The 24,814-nt window shown below is 39.6% G+C and overlaps 1 protein-coding gene across 1 annotated transcript in view; it reads right to left on the bottom strand.

Moving 5' to 3' along the window:
* Window positions 1–1,507: 1,507 nt before the first annotated feature.
* The window catches only part of KMT2D (lysine methyltransferase 2D), a 3,358,270-nt gene continuing 3,334,963 nt past the window's right edge, over window positions 1,508–24,814 (bottom strand). The window contains exon 53 of the mRNA XM_044082193.1: window positions 1,508–4,276. Within this exon, the coding sequence (XP_043938128.1) occupies window positions 4,184–4,276 (93 nt within the window). The 3' untranslated portion in view covers window positions 1,508–4,183. The remainder of the gene's footprint in view (window positions 4,277–24,814) is intronic.

Raw genomic sequence — 24,814 nt, 5'->3', positions numbered from 1 at the left:
TTGAGTAAACCCATGAGCAAACTCCTGGGGCTGATCATTATAGAGTAGAAGCAAAATGTACATGACCCATACCACATAGTATGATGGTACCTAGGACCTGATGTCCAGTATTTAATCTCCACTAAGAGAACAGTTGGGTGCATGGAATATGATGTTGTGAATCCTGGAAGAGACAAGATCAGCATGTCTATGTCGGGAGGTAAACAGTGCAACACTAACTTGGTATCTGTAGCATTAGAGAAATAATTCAGAAAATAATTACTAATTTGTTCAGTAAGTCAGTACATGAAAAAAAAAACAGTGAATCAATCAACTCTGTAAATATGAATCTTGTAGGGCATAATTGATCTGAGAATATGGGACACAGTTTGAACACCTGACTGGTTACACAATTTATAGGTAGCCCCTCTTTCATAATCTTAGAGAGATACTACTGGAAAAAAACGATGCTGTCACCAATGAGCGGCTGCTTATTTCACCCCACTGTATGCAAAGTACTAAATCAATAAACACTTAGTTTTCCAGCTATAAAACAAAGTGTAGGTCTCAGTCAACCGCTTTATAGAGTGGCTATTTTGTCAAAGTTTCTGAAGGTCAATGGTGAAAAATTTTAATGAAAAAGCAGACTAGTGGAAGGGAGGGAGGCAGAGAGAGAGAAAAGTTTCAGTCTAAAATGCCTTAAAAGATAAGAAAAACCTAAATGAATGTCAGTCAATGCCCTCAGCCTGAACTCAGTCTTCAACACAAAACATTTACACATTTTCTTAAAAGCACCTAATACAAATGTCACAGAACAAGTTAAACGTGCGCTGAGAAAGAGATCTAGCTGTTTTTCAAATGGCTTCTTTTGTCCTGGCCCTACCAACCAAACACCAACAAATACCGTGTTTCATTACCTAAATCATCAGCAGTGGAGCCATAGCGGGAGTGAGAAATGGCTGCCAGAGAGTCATCTTCCTGGTGGACATTTTGTGCCCTAAACTTCCGTCTAGTTTGGCAATTGGTGGGGCATCTGCTGATCCAGGGCATGCAATACTGAACCTATAGGGCATACTCGCATATCATCTCTGGTTACACTGCTTGGCTGACCACAGCACCTGCCTTTCTGCCATCCTCTGCTTCTGTTGCATCATGCAGCTTCTGACAGTCGGCAGTCACAGAGTGAACCAGACTACTACTAATTTTCCCTGTGATTCAGGACATCCAAACTTAGGTAGCCCATCTTTCTCTACACCAGAGCCAGGCAGATATGCGACTTTGATAACTTACAATAAAGGGTATTTTCAACTTCCACAGTGTTTTAGCAACTTAAGAATTAATCCACCAACCTAGCTGTACTCCACTAATGTGAATTAAGAAAACATTTCATTATCATACTGCATGAGAAATCAAAATGTCAAATACAATAAAAAACATTACAAACTCCTTTTATTAAAATTACTTAGTTTCAGAAAGCTTCACAGACCGTGAAACCAAGCTGTGTGTAAGCTAAAGAAATAAGCTTCAATAATATTTAAAATTAATTTTATTTTTCTTTAAAAACAGGAAGAATTAAGACAGCTGCTCCTGCCTCCTTTTCAACATAAATTATATACATTCCAAATTACATCCAATACAAAACATGCCACGAGTATTTAAAAAAGGGATAATTTTATTCATCTTTACGAAGGACAACGTTGCTGTACAGAATACACACAAACACAAAATAAAACTTTTTTTTACTTCTCTGTAGTCCACACTTTAATGTATATTAAAAAATTAGACTGTTACTGAAATTTGAAGATAAAACATAGCAGATTTGCAGGGGGCAGAGGTGATGGAGGAGGAAAAGTGTGTAATTGATGCTATAATACACTGGGATCTGACGCAATTATACAGGCACAGGATGAAGTAAAAATCAAAATAATTTGAAGACCAGGGGCTGGATTATAGTTTCATTTATATAAAAATGTAAAACTGTATAAGTTTATCCCTAAAATCTACATTTATTTCATATTTTACATCTACTATAATCTCAAAAGTCTGCTACTTGTGAGATCAAATTTGGACATTCCCAGCATCTCCGTTCCCCCAACCCCTTTGCTTTCACAGTAATCTTTACAGCTTTCAGCAAAAATGAAAGACAAAGGGTTATATACACAATATCTAGTTATTTTTAAAGTTCTTTTGAAAATCAGAAGTGTCCAGTGGTTTCTTGATAAAAAGGGTCTCTACACAACATTTTTAGTTTTAGCATTATTTACAAATTTTACACTTGCAGCTTTTAAAAGTTGCGGAAGCAGCTTCAGCAAAATGCTACAGCACATTCCCCTCTCCTGTATTTAACTACCGGAAATGCCTTCGGCCCTTTCAGTTATCAGAACTTTGCTTAATTCTCAAACAATACGAAAGGGTACAGGTTCAACAGAGCACAGGGCTAAGAGTCTGGTTCCTTTCTCCATGAACCTTTCCACAGTATCAGGAGGAAAGCAGTTTGTGCGTTGCGTTTCAAAAATTTACAAAGTTTACATTTCTACCACTTATGTACACATCCACACACGCACACAACACACACACGCAGTCATTCTAAATGTACAGCAGGCTTCATGGAGTCTTCTACACAAAGTCTTCTTTCTGTAATTGCCATCAGTACAGTGTTCATGAAGATGTATTTAAAACAATACAAGGGTGTGCTGATGCAACTGGCTTTTATGACATTGGGTTGTTAGGCAAGAGGCATCTACAGGTTGTGCAGGCTGCACTTGAGAGATTTGACTCTGCTTATGGTTCTTTTGGTAACTGGCATGTTGCGAACCACAAAAGGCAGACTGTACAGATCAGACTTCTGTACAACAACCACTGGAATTATTACAAAATGGAGTACAAGTTCAAAAGGGCTGTGCTTCATGCTGGTTTATAAGCCAGACAATGATAACAGTCTTCAGCAAAATAAGATGCTCAAAACATGCTGACCCCATCTGTTTAAAAACTGGGGACACATGACATGTGCATGACGCGCACAGTGCACAACCACTATTTTCACCTACCACCCCAAATTAACATCACTCCACTGCAGAATTAAATTAATAAAAAAGAGGCAGATTAGCAAGAATCTCTCTACACTGACTCACTATCTGTACAGAGCCAACAGGGACACTAGTGAGGCAGAGGGGTTAACACAATCGTAACCCCATGGCCCTCTAACTCGTATGTCAATTACCTGAGAAGCAGGTAACATCACAACCAATGAGTCAGTCCCTATAAAACTCCCACTTACATTTTAACCAATGCAACTTGCTAACCATGTTAAGGTGATACTACATGAGGTAGGGTAGGTACAAAGTACCTTCTGTGTTTTCAGTTACAATATTTTTTCAATGTTACATTTCCAATGTTTTTCAAACACTATTCTTTATCATACTACTAAACTTGGGATTGTCGTGCTGGAAGTCTCTGAGTAGATTCTATTATACAAGCAGTTAGAACTTCACTCCCAAAAGTCAAATTAAATAAGGTGATTTGGGTTATGAAAAATACCCATCCCAAATGATCACCTATACAGGTCCGTCATACTTTCTCAGAGTTTGTTACAAATACCAGGCCCTTCAGTATCCAAAGACTACTGTCTTCTTGTTCTGCAAGTTCAACAGCAGCTTAATGCACTTTGATGCACTCACACATGATGCTTCTGAATCCAGGAGGAATACACAAATCTACTTCTCACCCAGTGTTTCAGAATGGTTCATTCCACCTAATAGGAGGGCAGCTCTGAAGAAGGAAGGGCAAAAGGGTGGCTCTGGCAGTCATGAGCAAAGCCTTGTGCACAAGCACACATGGTCCATCAGGGATTCTAACTGGAAATGTCCCACAGCTGCTGGTTCCACGATTGCAATGTGTCTCTCTCATTTCATCAGTAGTGGTTGTGTTTTGGTTCTTCTGGGAAGACGAAATTCTACTTCATCTCTTAATTCAGCGATTTTAAATACTGAATATTTACAGTAAAAACACTCAGATTTTGCTAAGAATGTTGTCTTTTATTCCAACTTTATCTTTAAGCTTCTCATTTTTTACTGGAGAAATCCAAAACACCGCCCTTCTGCATGGCTTCCAGTATAGTCGCAGGCCCAGCATTCCCCTTCTGGGACTTGGTAGGTTCCAAGTAGCTGGCATGCTGTAGTCAGGAGACAGGAACACAGCTTCCCCACTAATTCATCCACTTTCTGCAGTTCCAAGCTCCACAATGACAAGGAATCTTGTGCTGATCATCTTCAAAGTCAAACTGATAATCATAGGTCAGCTAAAAAGAAAAAAAAAAGTATATTAGTACCTTAATAATGTGTGCCACTTCCAATCCAAGAAGCAAGTTAAAAGCAAGGCACATAAGCTAGACACTGCACTACAGAAAAGGGAGAGCCACTGAGAAATTAAAACTTTTAGATGTTATTCTTATTCTGCTTTTGTCTTTCTTGCTATTAAGCTGTAGTACATGCAGCAAGCTTAGCACAGCAGACTACCGTTTTCTTTATTTACTTTAACCTCCCCATCTCCTGTTTGCCATTTTTACAATGCTCCACTCCCCCTTTTTCCACTAATTCAGTTAGAAGCAGGGTCTTGCCCAATAGTAAAACTGCCTTGTAGGATCATGGTATTTCTCCATACAAAACAAAAAAAACTTAAAACCAGTACAGCAGGATGACAAAGTTAAAAGATCTGCATAACTTGCATGAGCTATACTTCTCTATCTAGTGCATTACTATATATGAAAGGCTACAACATTTCTAAATCAGTTGCTTGCTTAGCTGTAAAATGAGGAAGAGGACCAATGGGCTACCTTGCTTTCAAGCACAAAGGGAAGTCACGCTTATTCCACATCTGTAACAAACCATGCTGCATATCTGTTTCAGGTATGCAACGGGCCACAGCTTTTTAGCTACAGAAACCACACACAGAGACAGAAAATGGGAAAACAATCTCATCAGCCTCTCAAATAGGTATAAAGTGAAGAATTTGCACGTGCTCATAATGATTTGTATTAAAAAAACAGAGATAACTTCTATATGAAGGTTTGCACACACCACTGCTGCTGCTTTGCTAGCATGTGGCTCTCTAAATAGCTAACATTTACAGAATCCATACCTCTGCCATTTTGCCGCAGTGTGTTTAGGAAAAATGTTTATACATTCTATTACAATATTCAGCTGTGTTGAGTGACTACCATTTCAAAACTATAAAATGAGCACAAAACGGCTACCATGGAAGTAAAAAATCTAACACATTAATGAAACAATAACACTGATAAGTGCTTTTGCGTTACTGAAATGCTGCTTCAGATGTAAAACAAGCAAGAACAATACATTTAAATAGGATCCAGCCAATCAGAGCAATATAAAACCATGGTAACTAAGACCTCAGTTACATCCCTTTCAATGCTGGTCTTAAAGCTAATCATCAAATTAATCAAATTGCCCCTCTAGTATTCATTCTGATACACTGCAGTGCTTTAAAAAAAAAAGTATGTCCCATATTTTCCATCGCATGTCTAGCTAGAGCATTTCTATGATTACCAGTTTTTAAATCGCATAAATGTCTCATAATTCCATCCTTCAACATCTTGTTTGTTTTACCTGTGGTCCTTGGCAATGAGAATATGGAAGCAAGAGCCTTTTAAGTCTACAGAAAACATTACTGAGAGGATACTCTCTGGGAGAAGGCTTTAGAGAGTTAATATTTTGAACTTTGCAAACTTGTTTAGATGGAGAAACTCCAGGATCGGTCTCCATATGCCTTCCTTTTTCGGTACCAGTAACAAACAGTCTGCAGTAAAAGCCCATGACTTCCCATCCTGAGGATACTCTTTCTATGGCCCCTTTCTCCAGTATCTCTCTCAGCACAGAAGGTAGGAAACTGAGCTGCTTTTTTTTTTTTTTTTTTGGAACAGGGGGTTTCCTCTGCACAGTGGAGTTTCTTGAAAATGTAACCTGTAGACAAGGTACAGAATTGCTCAAGACCCACTGAAGCTAGACAATGCTTTTCCAGTTTTGAACAAAGAAGGCCAAGTGCCCACCAATGCTCTTTTCCTGAGGAAGGATGGAAGTGAAGGAGGGGAATGGGGTTGTGTTGGAGTGGGATGAGCTTAGGGGTGCGGAGGATGGGAGTAGCCCAGCTATGTCATGGTTATTTCCTCCAGAAGTCATGGTCCTGATGCTTCCTAAGCTCCTCCTCAGGCTTTACCTGCCATTTTTCCCGACTTTTTTTTTCCTTTTTTTTGCTTAGGATACAACAGCTAAGATTTAGCTGAGTAATTCTGGATGAATTTTGGTGCCTGTGCTTGAAAAAAGCTGCTTGACAGACTGCATAGTTTTGCATTTCTCCTCCAGTCTCCAACACTTTCAGCAGGGGGTCCAACAGAAAAGGTCTTTATCCAAGAGGAGTTCTGGCTTTACATGGTTTCTTAAGAGCAGAGTCCTCAACAAGGTATGTCTCCTAATCAAATGTCTCCTAATGAAAGACCCTATGGCTGCTGCCCCTCATGATGTACCCACATTTTTTGAGTGCCTGAACAGGGAAGTCCCATAACTTCTGCTTTTCCTGTTTCAGACCCTTATCAGAAATTCCATCTGCTTTAGCTCTCATCTTCTCCTGCAGGGATTGCTGAAAAGTAATCATACATGTCTAGCTGTTCAAGGGTCTGAAGGACAAGGCAGCAGATTCAGACCAAGGCAGCACAGGCATACCCCCTCCCTCCCACCAAATCTACACAGTATCCTATGCTCCCCTTGTCACTGTAAATAGGGTTCCTGAATGAAGCCAGACATGATCCCTTACTGGAATCAAGAGGCACCAAAGCTGGATCAGCGAGAAGATTCTTGTAAATGAATTTATGGGAATTCTCAACTCTGCAAAAGTGACCAGGTTTCCCAGGAGCAAAGGAGGATGGAACCTGGCTCCACAAATGTGCTGGCATACATATGCTCCAGAATGTCCAAAACTGATAGAACAAGCAGACCTGTAAAGAAAACTCCATATTTCTGAACTGGGTCTCTCAAGTACTCCTTTGTTCACTGCTGGAAACCTTCCATCTTATGATGGGTGTCCTTGAAGGAGTAATCCTCCAGTGGAGATGCAGAGGACAGGGTTTACTTGGTGTCAGACTCATATGGTGCAGCAGTGGGGACCTGATCAGGCTTTCAAGTCAAGGGAATCAGAAGAAACCACGGCAGGTTCCATCCTTCAGTTTTCAGGAGCAACTTCAGACACCTTGGGGGATTTACAGAGCTTGCTGCACGGACTTCAAGAAAGACACGAAATCCTGAGCCAGCTGGAAAAGTTGCTGAGAAGAGGCCTTGGAAATGGAATGGACCGAAGCACTGCTCGACTCAGGCAAAGGCAAACTGGCAGGCACCAGTTTGGTCTTCAGTGCTCTGTACTTCCCAGTTTCAGATAATGCTGCCTTAGAGGCCTCTGGTCATGGGTGGGTGAGCAAGACTTCAGTGTAGTACATGGAAACCTCCTTGCAAATAAATGCTTGACATACACTGTCTTACCCTTATGTAGTCTGGATGTGCACCTCCATTGCCACCTCATCTTGGTATCAGAGGGCACACTGGAGTCTTTGGTTTGGGAAGATATTTTTGGTGGTCTGCAGAGTGGTTGTGCCAGTGACCATGGCTAACAAGTCCAGGGGCCACAAATGCTCAACATCTGGAGTCACTGGTCCTCGGACCACCAGAGTTGTTCATCAGGGCATCGTACTCTTTCAATGCATCCGCCCATGCCTTTTGTCCAAGGTTTTTTTCTTAGGCAGAAGGTTCCATGAGGCATTAGCTCACTCCACAGCAACTCAGAACCAGTAATGTGCTATTTCTTTTGCTGCAAACTCCCACAGACATTGTACTCTCTTCCTGACTGTTCTTAGGATGAAGCCACCAGACTGCGGACACATCCATGCAGTGCTGTGGTCCATGGTAAAACAAATAAAGGGAGTGGAAGTCTTAAGAGTGAATTTGCTCTCCATACACATTACTATTTTTTTTAAAACTTGTACAGAACACCCAGAATCTTAAGCCACTATCACAGATAATTTATTTAACCATTAAACTACAAAAAAAAATCTCCAGTGGTGAACTTATTGGCTTCTGAAAGCAGGCTGATCAATGAACTCACAATACTGACAGTACAAGAAGGCTGCAAATTGAGTAACATCTTAATTTCATCTTTCACGGTGTGAAAACAGAAACTCAGAAGCAAAAGCCAGTAAACTCATATTTTTCAGTAAATTTCAGTGACTGGCTTGTAAGTGCACTGCCTACATGCCAGCAAAAAAGAAATTTAGAGAACCTGAAAGAAAATTAATCACAAAACGTGAAGAAAAACACTGACTGGGAAGAATTATACATGTGTTCAGCAAAAAGCAGTGCAAGTGTCAACTTCTAGTAACCTACAGGGAAAAAGTCAAATGTACTCATAGCTAATTAAAATAAATGAAACACTGAGAGTACATGAACTCAAATTAAAATCCTGGAAAAAATGAAAGAAGCTTTAAACAGATATTCAGGTGAGGTGATAAAACTATAAAAATCAGGAGTCTAAATGAAGAAAAGGCTGGCTGAATATGAGAGTACTCAACAGGAGATGTTTAAAAAAATAACAGAATTAGAGGACACAGCACATATGGAAAACGTGAGATTTTCTGCTCTATCAGAGAAGCTGGAAGGAACAGACTTAATTTTATGGAAGCACAAATAAGCAACTGGACTGGTATTACACAGCAGGAATTGTTAACTGAAAGGGCACATTCTGTGTATGCTCCAAACCTGGCCATGAGAAAGCAACCAAGACCTTTAATAGTAATGATGCAATCCTACCAGCAGAAGGAGTTGATTCTGAAAAACTGTGGCAGAAGGATAAAGTACTAAAAGTGGGAGACAGAGTTTGTGGAAAATGATTATTCACTATACACTAGGCAGAAAAGGAGTGACTTTCTTTATTCCACTAATCAGAGAATACTGAAGCAGGCATAAGAATCAAGCTGCTGTACCCAGCTATTTTCAGAATATTCTTTCCTGGAGGAGCAAAATCATTTTGTATGTACAACATGCTAAGGAGGAAATACAAAAGTTTGTCCAACAAAACGTGAGCTGTGAAACGGGAGATTCTGCTACTTGTTCTTTTGGCAATAAAGACCACAGAAAGATTGTGCCAGTGAAACCTTTTCCAATGTTTCAATAGAAAATGCTTGAGACACAGAAAAAAAGCACAAGAGTTGATAAGAAGAACACAGAGTATGTTGGAAATGAAGCAGAGACTGGATTTGGAAGATGGAGATAAACAGGAATAAAACCAGCAACATAGAAATTAACAAATAAATGTGGGAATTACAAAGCATCATTTGTGAAACATGACAGAACAAGATAACCTGGAAATACTGAATTTTTTACTTTGTTAAACTTGTAGGGGACTCTAAAGCATATGCCCTACTTCATGTCATTAATGCTTGAAAGAACACGTAGGAGAGCAGAAGAGGAAGGAGAGCGTTAACTGCAAGTAAAATTTTTTTTTCAAAACAGTAGTGCATGATATAAAGTAAAGCTTTCTCAAGTTTATTTATTTACATTTGTCTACCGGGAAATTCCAACTGGACGCAGGTCCTTTTTCAGCAGATGCCCAGGGAGAAAAGCTCCACATCATGTACATGATAAATAGAGATACAAAGTTGCAGCAATAGTAAACATTACAGATTGTTGGCTTTAATATAAGATACTGGCCATCAACAGTATATAAAGTAAATGTTGCAAGTTAAGATAGTTTCTTGTCGTTTATAATATTAGTAACAAATTTGTCAGACAAGATGTTAAAGTATGTAAAGACAACTAGCTATTTCTGACTGTGGTTAGTAATGGCGGTAGTACAGTTGGGTTAACAGTCTAGGTGGGGGGAGGTAAGGGTGGGGGTGTTAGCATGGATTAGAACAAGTTATTTTTAAGTGTAATGGGGATACTAAAGTAAAAAGACGCCCCTGTTTTTTTCCCTTCTTTTCTCTTTCTCCTTGTACACTTAAGAAATGAAGGCAATGCAACGTTAAAAAAAAAAAAAAAAAGAAGAAACAACGTCTGGTCAAACTAGCATGCTGCATAGTAAATTGATGTTTTTTTCTCATTTTTACAAAGGGGAATGCCTGGATTAAGGCTCTTGGCTTGATCTAGCAACACGTTTTAAGAGAAAGCAACTAAATAAAAAAAGAACATTGAGTACAATAAAGCTTTCTTTTAGCAAATAAATGCCTGTAGAAGCAACTCTGTATATGGTTCTCATGTCTCCATGGAGGCAATCTGATAAAAAGCAATAAGAACAGAACACTACTTTCTTTCAATGGCTAGCAGATCATATTTTCTGAAAGCATGCAAGTATTTTCCCAATCTGGGACAGCAATAAAGATAAAACGAAACCAGACAGCACTTTATAGAAGCACAGGCTATACTAGGCATCTTTAGCTTAGCATGGATAACATTCCTTTTAGGTTAACCTAAGTCTAAGTATGGCTGTCAGTTTGAAAAATTCATCCCATTAGGAGGGTAAAACTTCAACATTTGAAGATGTACATAGCTTTGTGTGTTAAGTTACTAAGTTTTAGGTATGCATTGTGGTGAATTTTTTTGTTGTTTGTGGACTTTCAATTAAACAAAAATGGGATCACCTCTGTGGCTCTGCTCGACTGTGCACAGGAAAATAATTTTCTTGGGTGGCAAAAGCCAGGGTACCATTTTGGCTGGGCTTGTATAGGCCCCAGGGCTGATAGCCTAGTACCTACCTATGAACCTATACGATGTGGCATAGGCTCAAATTGATATGACAAGAAAAAAATGTATAAAATATCAACCTGCCAAACATTAGTGTATTCATGTAACACAAAAACTGGACCAAGATACTTAAAAAAAGTTGTTATACATAAAAGGTGGGGATAATGACTTGTTTAACATAACAAGCCTGCATATCATTGCTGGAGCCTTCCTGTGTCCTGACAGAGTGCTCTTCAAACTATCTGGAGATATACAGAGCGGAGTATATTTTTCTGCCACTTCAGAGTTGTGTACTGGTAATTGTTGCGTGACTCTTTATATTCTTGCTGGCTGACTTCAGAGTTGTGCACTGTTATTTTTGCTTCACTGTATAGTTTTTCAGACCATACCCACCCTCCCTATTCCTGTCTTGTTGTTTAAATTTGGAGGCTTTTGCAGTTGCCCGCCCCCACTGTAGATGTGATCTGGGACACTCCCCCCAGTCCCATCTCTTTACCTCATTCTACCTAATAGACTCCTCCTGCACTTGTTTTTAGTCATTTTTAATTTAATTGCATTTTTTAAACTGTTTGGTCTAACATTGCTACATACTCAAGTGTGCTAGCTTGCACTGCATTTGAATTGTTTTTACTGCTGTTTTAGCTACTTTTCTGTATGTATATATATATATATATATATATATATATATATATATATATATATAGGTTCATAGGTTCATACTAGGCTATCTGCCCTAGGGCATTTATAAGCCTAGCCAGAGTATGTTTGGCTTTCACCACCCATTTTAAATTAATTTTGCTATGCCCTTTTTCGAGGTTAGTATACTGTGCCTCTCTCTGTCTAACAGTGACACAGAAGTGATACCCGGGGTAAACCTACGATCTCTCATCCACTCATCAAGACTCCTCTTGAAGAGAATCAATGAGGGACTCTGCCTAACCTGGACTGGGATTTTATTCCAGAGTGAAGGGAGCCTCTGGGTTATGAATCTGTCCCTCCAGCATGTCCTATTTATTTCAGTGCTGAGGTTCAAGTCTCTCGAGCGCGTAGCTATATATATATATATATATATATATATATATATATATATATATATATATATATATATATATATAAATAACTTTCCTGTAACAAGTGTAGTCTCTTCTGAGCCCCCCCCCCCAAGCTTTCTGTGTTGGAGGGAAGCCTTCTAGCTCGTCAGTGGGAGTGGTAAGCAGTAGGTAACCTATCTACCATATAAGAAGTGGTTCTGGCCCAAAAATTGCAGTTATTGGCTGTTTGGGCAGTTTTTGCATCTCTCTCAACTTTCTGATTTAAAAGCCCGCATTTGCACTTTTCCCCCCTTTCCTGTAACTAGTTTAGTCCAGATACAGATTCTTAGTTTTAGCACTTGAATTTGCTTATTCGTGATCAACACTTGTTCAGAACTTGTAAGCACTAAATAACCTACAAATTACTACAGCACTCAACCTTCCTCATTACCTAGAGGAAAACAGTTTTGATACTTACTTTCCTCACTTGCTTAGAGAAAAACAGCTCTTGTACTCACTTTCCTCACTTATCTAGAGGAAAATAGTTTTTTTATTCAGGCATGTCCAAGGGTCAGCTCCCAGTGTTCTCTTCTGTCTATCTGATGAATCTGGGCATCTTGGGTCAATGTAGAAATTGCCTCATGTACACAGACAACTCCCTCCTCCTACCACCCAACAATACAACCTGTGAGAGATGCACTTATCTAGCCAAACTTCAGGTAACGCTCTCTCCAACCAAGACTGAACTTGACAATCAAGAGGAGAAGGTAAACATTTGCACCACACCACACATCACATAGTCTCACTAAATCTACACCAACAAAATCCACACATAGAAACACAAAAACATTCGCAAATCTGGGCAACTTGGGGCAATGCAGCAATTGCCTCATGTACACAGACAACCCTCTCCTCCTACCACCCAACACTACAACCTCTGAGAGATGCACTCATATAACCAAATTGGAAGCAAAGCTCTCTTCACCCAAGACTGGACTAGTCAAGAGGAGAAGGTAAACACTTGCACCACACCACACTCATCACATACACCACCAAAACACACACATAGAAACACGAAACACACACCTACATTCGTGGAGGCTCTCAATAAAAATATGCTCAAGCAACAGAGACCTCCAAAGCAGAAACGCAAGCAACATCTACCCCCAACACAACCCAAATGAGACAGCCCGCAGACTCAGTGTGCCACTCAACCACAGCCAATAAGGCAAAACAACGTACCCAACACACTAGTCATAGGTGACTCTATAGTCAGGCACACTGATGTCCCACTCACCAGGCTAAACAAGGAGAAGGTTACTGTCAGCTGCCTGTCGGGTGCCAGGATCCGCCACATAACCCACGCACTCAGGTCACCCCACAACAAGTACAAATATGACTCTGTCATTGTCCATGTTGGTGTGAACGACCTGAGACATACCTCCCTGGACTACATGAAAAGAGACATGGAAGAGCTCTCCAATCTTGTAGCCCAGGCAGGTATGACCCTAGCCCTGAGTAGCATTCTGCCATCACCCAGAATGATGCCACAGTACAAGGACAAAATGATCGACTTCAACAATTGGCTAAGCTTCTGGTGCCATTCTAAAGGGATCCCGTATCTGTCTGCCTGGGATGACATGGTCGACAGACCACGATGCTTTGCCAGAGATGGCGGCATGCACCTATCAACCCTGGGATTCCGGATACTGGCTATGGTTCTTGCCGCCCCTATAGTGCCTTTTTTAGGCAAGGTTCAAATGACAAATTCACCACCATAACAGGAACAGGCAAGCAAAAACTGAGGGTGATGCTACTCAGTGCTAGAAGTCTAAATCTCAAAATGCACTCACTCGAGGCACTCCTTAAAATGGAGAACATCGATATTTGTGTAGTGATTGAGACCTGGTTCAAGTGCCAGAGAGCACCCCTGCACTACCAGGCTATAACTCATACCACACTTTTCAGCCATGTAACCTGGACCGGAACACCAAAGGTGGAGGGGTGTCCATATTCATTAAGGATATCCACACCTCCAGGCTAGTTGCTCAGCATAATGCAGCCGAGGTTATCCAAGTGCAACTAACTCTGGGCAAAACTGCAATCCAAATTGTAGCTTGCTACAGATCACCCACCATGCTCCAGGATTCCCACTCCTCTTTTCTTGATGTACTGAAAAATATTAGGGTTCAACCAAACACCCTAATAATGGGCGATTTCAACTACCCCACCATTAACTGGGAAAACTACTCATGTACCAACTCCTTCGCTCAACGTTTTCTGGAATTCATAAACTCCAATGCCCAGGATCAACTTATCCACACCCCCCCACCAGGGGCAACAATATTCTAGATCTAGTCATTACCAACTTGAGTGACTGGTGTTCCACACCTGAAGTCAACGCATCATTGGTCCGATCCGACCATAAGCTAATTACCCTAGATATCCACATCCTGCCCCCACCCCCCATTAAGGAAACCATGGTAAAAAATTTCTCCAAAGCCAACTTCTTGCTTCTTAAGACAGAAGTGGTGAACTTCATGACACCCATGCAGATGGACAATACAGTTACGACTACTGAATCCTACACAATTGCACTTTATAAGCACTTACATGAGTGCATGGATCGTGCTATCCCAAACAGAACCAAGACGCTATCCTCCAAAAAAAAAAAAAAAAAAAAAAAAGGAAGCCAATCTGGTGGTCCCCTGCCATAAACAAACTGTGCAACAGAAGGAAGAAACTGCTGCAAAAGAGAGTAAAAATTCCTTGAGTGGAGGAGCTCCCTGGTCAGCCTCAGTAAGAAGCTGCAATCCCTGATAAAATCCTCCAAAGCTAGTTACGAAAACAAAATTGCCACTGATTCTAATGACAACCACAAAGCATTCTACAGCTATGTCAAGAATCTCAATGGCAACACTCAGATCTGCTCTGAATTACAACACAATGGCACTAAATATACAGACCCAACTGATCTTGGCAACATCCTGGCAGATAGGTTCAGTGCTAACTTTACCCTCCTCTCACCACCTAAAGAGCCCATCTCTATACCGGAAAAATGCAAAGTTCCTGTAATCACGGTTGCACAGGTAAAAACCACACTCTCCAAAGCCAAGAACATTGCATCCATGGGACCAGACAACATCCCAAGCTGCATTCTACATGAACTACAGAACGAACCGGCACCCCACCTAAGTACCATGTTCAATCATAGCCTTACCTCAGGCTTTGTGCCTGCTGAATGGCGCACAGCGACAGTCATCCCACTCCACAAGGGGGAGCCACCACGGACCCCGGGAACTACTGCCCCATTAGCCTGACGAGCCTGGTCTGCAAGGCCATGGAACGTATCATCATTGAACTTATAAACAAAGACATTGGTAATGTCCAAACTCTGGACACCACCCAGTTCGGGTTTGTAAAAGGCAGATGTCTCCTAAACCTGATAGACTTCTTTGAAGCAGTCACCAAAGCCGCAGACAAGGTTAAGGTGGTTCACACAGCCTATCTAGACCTTACCAAGGCTTTCAACACCATCCCCTACTCTGGAATTATAGATAAACTCACTAAACTAGGTAGAAATCCCTATGTCACAATATGGGTTGCCAACTGGCTCACTGACGGAACCCACACTGTGAAAGTAGCAGACTCCAAATCCGACTTCAGACCAGTGATAAGTGGAGTACCACAGGGTTCAGTCTTGGGTCCTCTCCTGTTTGGTATCTACTTCTCTGAAGTACAGGCTAACACAGAAGGTCTTTGGCTAACGAAGTTCAAAGATGAATGCAAACTAGGAGCCATAATTGAAACTCCTAACGATGTGGACATCCTACAAAAGGGCCTCACTGAGACAGCTGCCTGGTGTCAAAGCCATGGCCTCAAGCTCAATGCCAAAAAGTGCATTGTCATCCCCTTTGGTAAAAACTCTGTACCCATGAACTACAACATAGGCGGTAGTATACTTAACACCGAAAGTGTGATAAGAGACCTTGGGACACAGGTGAAAAGTAGTCTCTCCTTTGATAATCACATGGCCACAGTAGTCAGGAAATCTTTCTACGTGGCACACCTTATCAAAAAAGGTTTCTCATCCAGAAAAAAAGAGGTCATTGTTCCCCTCTACTCATCACTCATTAGACCCATTATAGAGTACAACACTCCTTTTGGTATGTACCTCACAAGACATCTACAACAACTGGAAAGGCCACAGAAATACCTCACAAAGAGGATTACCAGCCTCAAACAGATGCCCTATGCAGACAGTCTCAAAAAACTCCAGCTTTACTCTGTCGCATATCGCCTACTTAGAAGTGATCTCTGCCTAACATACAAAGTTATGTCAAACCCAGAGCTGTTGGACATGCTCCACTTAAAGAAATCCCAATCCCTCCGAGCTACACACTCTAAGGACCTAAACCTTGTCACCACAATAAACAGAACATGCCGGAGGGATAGATTCCTGTCCCAGAGACTTCCCATACTCTGGAATAAACAACCTATCTATATCAAACAAAGCTCTTCACTAGCACTCTTCAAGAAAAATCTTGATGACTGGATGGGAAAGAGGAAATTCACCCCGGGGATCACCTCTGTGGCTCTGCTCGACAGTGGCACAGGAAAATAATTTTCTTGGGTGGCAAAAGCTAGGGTACCTTTTTGGCTGTGCTTGTATAGGCCCCAGGGCCGATAGCCTAGTACCTACCTATAATCTTCTATATTACCTTCAAATGTTAATAGTCTCGTACGTGTATACAAAAAGAAGAGAGTACTGAACTATATTAAAAATGTAGAGTGCAAATTGCTATGCTACAGGAGACAAATTTGGAAAGAAATGAACATGTGAATTTGATAAAGAAAGGGTTTAAGGATGGTTACTCAGCGGAATACCTGAGACACAAGAAAACAAGAGTACTTGTATTAATTGCAAGAGGAGCTCCACTAGTGAAGGAGAAGGATAAAAAAAAAATAATGGTAGTTTTGCAGTACTAAGGGACTACTGGCAAGGATTACACTGACATGTATTTACATTCCACCTAAAACTGCTATAATGGAGCTTAAAAAAACTTCTGGGAGAAATAAACAGCTTTCAGCAGAGAATATTACTTACAGATGGGTGATGGAATTTGACTTGCAGCAGAGATGATGCGTCTGGGCCCAGAAGTGAAAATACAACAAAGAAAGGTAGATTTTTGAAGAAATTTATGAAAATATTTGGCATGGAAGACGTGAATTCAATATCTCTAGTTCAGAGTGAACTTACCTATTGCTCCCAAAGATAGAAAATGGGCCATGTTAGACAGAGCTTACATTTCACAGGAACACTGCATTTAATCAAAAGTTTTGATACGCATCCAATAACTACTTCAGATCACGTGCCAGTAATATCTAAAATAAAAATGCAGGGTAATGAAATAAAAATTAGATACTGGGGATTTCCCACCTATTGAAAAGATGAATTTAAGGAATGGGCAGTGGAAATTATATGGGAGTTATTAAAGCTCAAAATTTCTTCTGAAGATATACAGTGGATATAAAAAGTGTACACACCCCTGTTAAAATGGCAAGTCTTTGTGATCTAAAAAAATGAGACCACAATAAACAATTTCCAAACCTTTCATACCTTTAATGTGACCTATAACCTGTACAATTCAATTGAAATACAAACATCTGTTAGGGGAAAAATATAAAAAAATAAAAAAATGTACAATAAGCTGGTTGCATAAGTGTGCAAACACCCTTAAACTAATACTTTGTTGAAGCACCTTTTGGTGTAATTACAGCATTCAGTCTTATTGGGTAGGAGTCATCCATCAGCATGCCACATCTTGACTTGGCAATATTTGCCCACTCTTCCTTGCAAAAGCACTCCAAATCTGTCAGATTGTGAGGGCATCTCTTGTGCACAGCCCTCTTCAGGTCACCCCACAGATTTTCTATTGGATTTAGGTCTGGGCTCTGGCTGGGCCATTTCAAAATTTTAATTTTTTTCTGGTGAAGCCATTCTTTTATTGATTTGGATGTATGCTTGGGGTCATTGTCGTGTTGAGGTGAAATTCCTCTTCATCTTCACCTTTCTAGCAGATGCCTGAAGGTTTTGGGCCAGAAGTGACTGGTATTTGGAACTGTTCATAATTCCTTCCACCTTGACTAACGTCCCAGTTCCAGCTGAAGAAAAGAAACCCCAAAGCATGATACTCTGCCACCGCCATGCTTCACTGTAGGGATGGTGTTTTTTTGGTGATCCGAAGTGTTGTTTCTGCGCCAAACGTACCTTTTGGAATTGTGGCCAAAAAGTTCAACCTTGGTCTCATCAGAACATAACACATTTTCTTACATGCTTTTGGAAGACTTGACGTATTGTTTTGCAAATTTTAGCTGGGCCTGGATATTTTTCTGTGTAAGAAAAGGCTTCCGTCTTGCAACCCTAGCCCAAAGCCCAGACATATTGAGAATACAAGAGATTGTTACCACATGTAGTACACAACCAGTACTTGACAGAAATTCCTGCAGATCCTTCAGTGTTGCTGTAGGTCTCTTGGCAGCCTCCCTGACCATTTTTCATCTTGTCTTTTCATCAGATTTGGAGGGACGTCCAGTTCTTTGCAACGTCACTGTTGTCCCATATTTTCTTCACTTTTTGATGACTGTCTTCACTGTGTTTGGTATATCCAATGCTATGGACATTTTTTTGTACCCTTCTCCTGTCTGATACCTTTCAACAATGAGATCCTTTTGATGCTTTGGAAGCTCTCTGGGAACCATGGCTTTTGCTGTAGCAGGCAACTGAGTAAATGTCAGGAAAATCCTACTAGGACAGCTGAACTTTATTTGGAGTTAATCAGAGTCTCTTTAATTGATGGCAGGTGTGTACAAAAGACTGAATGTTGTAATTAAATCAAAAGGTGCTTCAACAAAGTTTTAGTTTAAGGGTGTGCACACTTATGCAACCAGCTTATTGTACTTTTTATATTTTTCCCCTAACAGATTTGTTTTTCAATTGAATTATACTGGTTATAGATCACATTACAGGCGGGAAAAGTTCTGAAATGATTTATTGTGGTCTCATTTTTAATATCACAAAAACCTGGCATTTTAACACGGGTGTGTACACTTTTTATATCCACTGTAGCTAGGGAGTAGAATAAAATTAAAGTGGAGTTTAAAAACAGGGTGGAAATAAAGAGATATGGTTAAGAAGTAACAAGAACTATTTAGAGGGACTGACAAATGTTAAAGTATTGCAGAATGGGGGAAATTTCACAGAACAAGAGAAGGACCAATTGCAGAATGCTAAACAGAAAATAAGGGATTACCTCTGTAATATGCATGAGTTAAGACAGACTGCTGATAACCAAGTGTTTTTTGATGATAACCCATAGCACAAAAAGTTTTATCACAACAACTCAGGCAACAGAAAGTAGAAAGGTTTGCTGCCAAGCTTATGGAGCTTCTAACAAGAAAGATAACAAGAGATCCTGTTGGGATACTAGCAATATTTCGGAAATTTAATGAAAGTCTGTAAAAATCAGAAATCTGGAAATCAAGAAAAGGTACAAATGGAAATGTTTATGGAATAATTAAATATGCCAAGGTTAGAGGTAAATGAGGCTGAATTACTACCAGGATAGGAGGAGATGAGACAAAAATGGTGATGTATAACCAATCCACAGGAAAGTCCCTGGAAGTAGATGGTATTCCTATGGAAGTTTTGTAGCTAGGAGGGGAAAAACTGATAAAGATCTGGAAGGTTTTGTTTAACAATATTTTAAGAGAAGTACCAACATCATGGAAGAAAGCGGTGGTGACTAATACCTAAAGACCCATCAGACCCAGATTCATATAGGCCCATTTCATTTTAAACCATGACTATAAAGTGTTTAAGTCTATAATGGCTAAAAGAATGGCAAAATGCCAAAATTGATAGACATGGATCAATGTGGTTTTGTGGAGGGGAGGCAGATATTTCACATTAACAGAACACTGATAATCTACAGGGAAACAGAATGCAAGAAAAGACTGGGTCTTCATGTACAGAAAGCACTTGACAGAGTAAGATGGGAGTTTATCAGCAGGGGAATGGAAGCATTTGCATTCCCTGATAAAAAAAAATGCAAGATCAATTAGAAGAATATATGAGGGATCGGAGGCAAAAATTCAAGTGGGTGGGTTCCTCTCTGATAATTTCTGTTTGAGCAGAGGAACCAGGCAGGGGTGTCCTCTTTCCCCTTTGTTATTTGCATTACATGTAGAACCATTGGCAAAGAAAATAAGGGACTCAGAAAATCAAAGATATAATTGGTATGGTAGTCAAGAAAAGCTGGCTATATTTGCAGATATTATTTTAATACTTGATAAAACCAGAAAAGGACATTACAGTGTTGTAAAACATTTTAAGGCAGTCTCAAATTTTTTTGAGACATGAAAATTAATGAAGCTAAAACAAAGGCAATAGCTGTAAATTATGTACCCACACACAGACTGGTTCAGCAAAATCCATATTTATGGTGACATGATAACATTAAATACTTACGAGTATAGACTGAAAAGGATTCTGGTGTGGCAGCTCAGGATACGTGGGGACAGAGAAATTGGAAGCTCTGTTTACAGATATAGCTAGAAAGATACAAGGAGTTAAAATGTTTTTCATCCCTGCAGTTTTATACACAGGTCAGGCATATTTTTATCAACCAAAGAAGTTGTGGATATCAATTAATAAACAGCTGAAGGATTTTATCTGGGAGGGGAAGACGGCAAGAGTCAAGTGGGATACACTGATGCTTCCAATAGAAAAAGGTGTTTGGGATTATCCGATTTCAAGGGGTACTTAAGCTACACAGTTAAGGCTCCTACACACAGCACTAGCAGAAACTTGTAATTCAAAGTGGAAAGGGATGGAATGGGGGGGGGGCTCAAGAAACAAGTAGGGACTGAGAATTTGGATGCAGATCCTTAAAGAGAACAATAACCATACAGAGTATTATATTCATAAAGTAGCAGAAAGTATTTTAAGAACTAAACCAATAAAGGAATGGAGAAAAGAGATTGTCAATAGGGATGACTGGGATTAGGGATACAGACAATAGGCAAGAGGGGCCTGAATTTATTGGAGAAAACTGGCAAAAGAACCAAGGTACTGCGAGCAAATAATTAGAGAAACGTAAGAGAATGCTAAGAGGCAAATAATTTATCTGGACTGCAAGCTAGACAGATATTGCCTTCTTCATCAAGGATTGATATCAAAGTATAGGCAACAAGAAAGAAATAGGGGGATCCTAAGCGAAAGACCAGCACTGGTAGAATTTTTAGTAAAATCTAGAACAGAAGCTGCTGTTGAAAAAGGAATAATCAGTAGAGCATACAAAATATTGCATGAATATTGCAAAGAAACAATGGGGGAAAATATGTACATCTCCCAAAAAGATTTAGGATCTTTGCTTGGAAGTGTTCACACAGGTATTTTTATACCCCAAGTAGACTCCAGAGAAATTTTCCTCAGGCAGAGAACAAATGTTCGAGGTGTGATAAGGGAAAAAAGAGGTAATTGGGAACAACTTTCTGGGTGTGCTGGCAGGCTTTAAAGATTCCCTGCAGACTACTTTGTCAGAGATACTGGGTAAGCAAACTGGTGTAACTAAGGAAATTTTTTTTTTGAACTATGATACAGAATCAAAACTGCCTAGACATAGTAAGGCCTTGCTGAGTCTAATTATGGTGGCTACCAAAAAATCATTTACTAGAAAATGGAAATTAATTCTAAACCAACTGTGAATATTGTAACAGAGATAAAAAAACACTGGAATTGGGATCTTCAGAAAAGGGTAGGAGCAAATTACACAGAAAAAAATGGGAATTGTGGAAACAATACATACAGAAGACAAACAAGGTTTAAAAGAAGGCAGGCTCTGAATGAGCTATGTAATGTTTGACTGACAATGAATGGATAGATAAGAGATGTATAATGTTTGCAACTAAAATTATGTCAAAATGGTTTGTTTTCATTTATATAAATGTATGACTGCTTATGTCATACGTGATAATTTAATAAAGATGCTTCTTGTTTAAAAAAAAAGTACTGACAGCACTCTCTGGCACCAAACAGCATGCCAAGAAAGATGTGAAGATGGCAACAAAACAATGCCACTTTTAAACAATCAACATCCTTATCTGCCAGGAGAGGGAGTCACAGGAAGACTGAGCTTTGGAAGTAAGGCTGGACAATTATCCTGTGGGCAGGATACTGCAAGAACTAAGGACTGCAAAAGTGAAAAGTACAGTCTGGCAAGTTAGGGAAAAGGCTTAAGGCTCTGAACTATATAAAGAGCTGCTTCTTGTAATCAAGAGTACAGGATTTGACTCCTTCCATTTCAATACCTCAACAGTTCGACTCTGAGCAACTCACTTAGATAGTTCTCCGAAGTCATCCCTAAAAAGAGAAGATTGTGTCTAGTGGACTAACCTGGTTAGCAAATGTATAAAATAAAAACAGTACAGTGAACTTCTTGTCACTATGCCTGAAGATTTCAGTTTTCTAAGAGTATCCGAGCTGCCTGTGTGAATGACCACTGTGTAGAACAAGTTTCTCTGTTGTTTCCAGACTGTGAATAAAACAGTGGTGGCTGAACTGATTCGTTTTAGCAGCAGCTCCTCAGAGAATCTCAAGCATGGAAGAGAAATTAAACATTCATGGACTAAGCTTGTGGAAAACTGTGTAGATATCCTTGAATATTAAGGCTTGCCATTGAGATATCCTCTTGGCAAAGGTGTTGGCCACAAACAAGTGCCTCTATGGAGAGGCAAGTTCAATTAAGATTCTAAACCAATGAGATAGGTCTTCCTTGGGGTCCAATATGCCCTTAGATGAATTTTACTACAGCAGCATCTTAATTTGACAGGGCTATACCAAAGAAATGATGGCTAAAATGGGTGGTATACAGGTAGAGACAGCAGACAGGTTCAGCTTAATTAGTAAATGGGCTAGACTTTGATAAAAAAAATTCAGAGATGTACTGAAAGTTCAGCGGGATGGTGCATTACATTTATTATTCCCATAACAGTGGGGAAAGTAAGTAAGACTTCCTACCACTGGGGCTTCTTGTAACATGTGATGAAAAATTACATTGGGAAAAAGATTACTGTGAGGTATTAATCAAAATCTTCCAAGCCATTAACCCTAGTACCTTTGGAATGGGTTGGACATTCCATGCTCAATGATGAGTCATCAGCTTCCAATATGTGAGAAAGGCTACTGGATTTCCACTGGGAATATGAATCAGCTGGGAGAACCAGACCAGTTTTGTCCATCAGAATACCAATCAACATCCTGCATCTTTTTCCCTCTTGTCTTAAACAAGTTTGGAAAGAGTTCCAGTGGAGAAAAGGCACATTGTACACCTTGGTTTCATAACAAAAAAGTACTGCCAGCCAGTGCTGCACAGGAACTCAAAACAGTAGTTAGTTCATAATGCAAGCAAATCCATGTCTGGGCTGCTTTACAGTCACGTGATCCTAAAAAGTAATCCCTGTCAATTTTCTATTAATGTGATGCTATGACTTTCATCCTAAGGTGACTTGCTAGGGAGCGTACTACTTTCTGAGAATATATGTCCAGAAACACGATAGGACTGGTAGCTGTTTCACAAGAAAACGAAGCTGAAGCTGAATGCAAATGAACAAATAATATTTATTTAACGTAACTCGATAAAACTCCTTGATATGAGCGCTTTCGTTTGGCTGTGCCAAACTTTTTCAAATACAAATCATTACCCAAAACCTCATAACCTCTTAATTATTTATGCTCAAAAGAAGTTCGCATTGTTATATTTTAGTATTTTAGTATATTTACAGTTATTTGATATGTTTTTTGAAAAGACAGTTCTAGTTTCCGTGTGTATTCAACGTATTAGGTTTATGTCATTTTACAGGATTATACAAGCCATTTTTTTGTAATACGATCCATGCCTGTCTTATTTTAGTTCATGGTAACAAATGTAAATTCCTGTCAGGATAGAAATGGTTAATTATGTCGGTTTTCTATGGTTTAAATGACGTCATTTGAATGCAACGTATATATTTTATGAGGTTTTGGGTAATGATTTGTATTTGAAAAAGTTTGGCACAGCCAAACGAAAGCGCTCATATCAAGGAGTTTTATCGAGTTACGTTAAATAAATATTATTTGTTCATTTGCATTCAGCTTCGTTTTCTTGTGAAACAGCTACCAGTCCTATCATGTTTCTGGACATTTTTTGGTTTCGTTGTGTGAGTACTTGGTTTGGTTTACTTCAAGAACATGGACACGACTGGTAGTGCTGAGGAAGCGTCACCGGCACCTAATGAGGAGATATCGCTAGTGTCAATTTCACATTTATTGCAGGCTCGTAACGACAGGATGGATCGTATAGAACAGCGTTCTTTAACGCAATGTTCTAATTTAACATTACACCAAAATCCATTTGTGGACATTACCAAAGACGAACCGGAGGAGGTGTTTCGAGAAGAGACTACTGATAACTTTGTTCAACGCGCGGAAACTAGAACGCTACCTACAAATACAGGCAACTTAAATATGGAAGAACTGGGGAAGTGGATGCTTAATACCAGTGGGTTTCATATGCAAGGAACCCTATCGACAGGTACTGCATTATCCTTATCTGATAGGTTGGCTGACCTTGATTATATTTCGCTAAAGATAAAAAAATTGCAAATGGATAATCTTTATTTTTTGGAATGCTTAAACAAGAAAATAGTACCCAAGGGCCTCCGGGTGTGGAGGTATCCCACTGGTATGCAAGCTAATTCTACTTTACATATAGAACTGTTAAAATTATTCGACAAGTTCGGTTTTGACTACATGAATCTTGTCATTAAGGACAATAACAGTATTTTAAATGAACTGTTTAAGAAAGCTAATGACTTGGAAAAAAATTAAAAGAGGACATTAATTTTAGTAAATATGATTATGATTATCACCGCATATTTAAATCCATTGATGAAAAGGTGAAAATTATT

This window comes from Protopterus annectens, chromosome 9.part0 (genome assembly GCF_019279795.1).
Source record: "Protopterus annectens isolate FY-2018-M chromosome 9.part0, PAN1.0, whole genome shotgun sequence".
NCBI lineage: Eukaryota > Metazoa > Chordata > Ceratodontiformes > Protopteridae > Protopterus > Protopterus annectens.
This window is presented reverse-complemented; position numbering and strand designations above follow the sequence as displayed.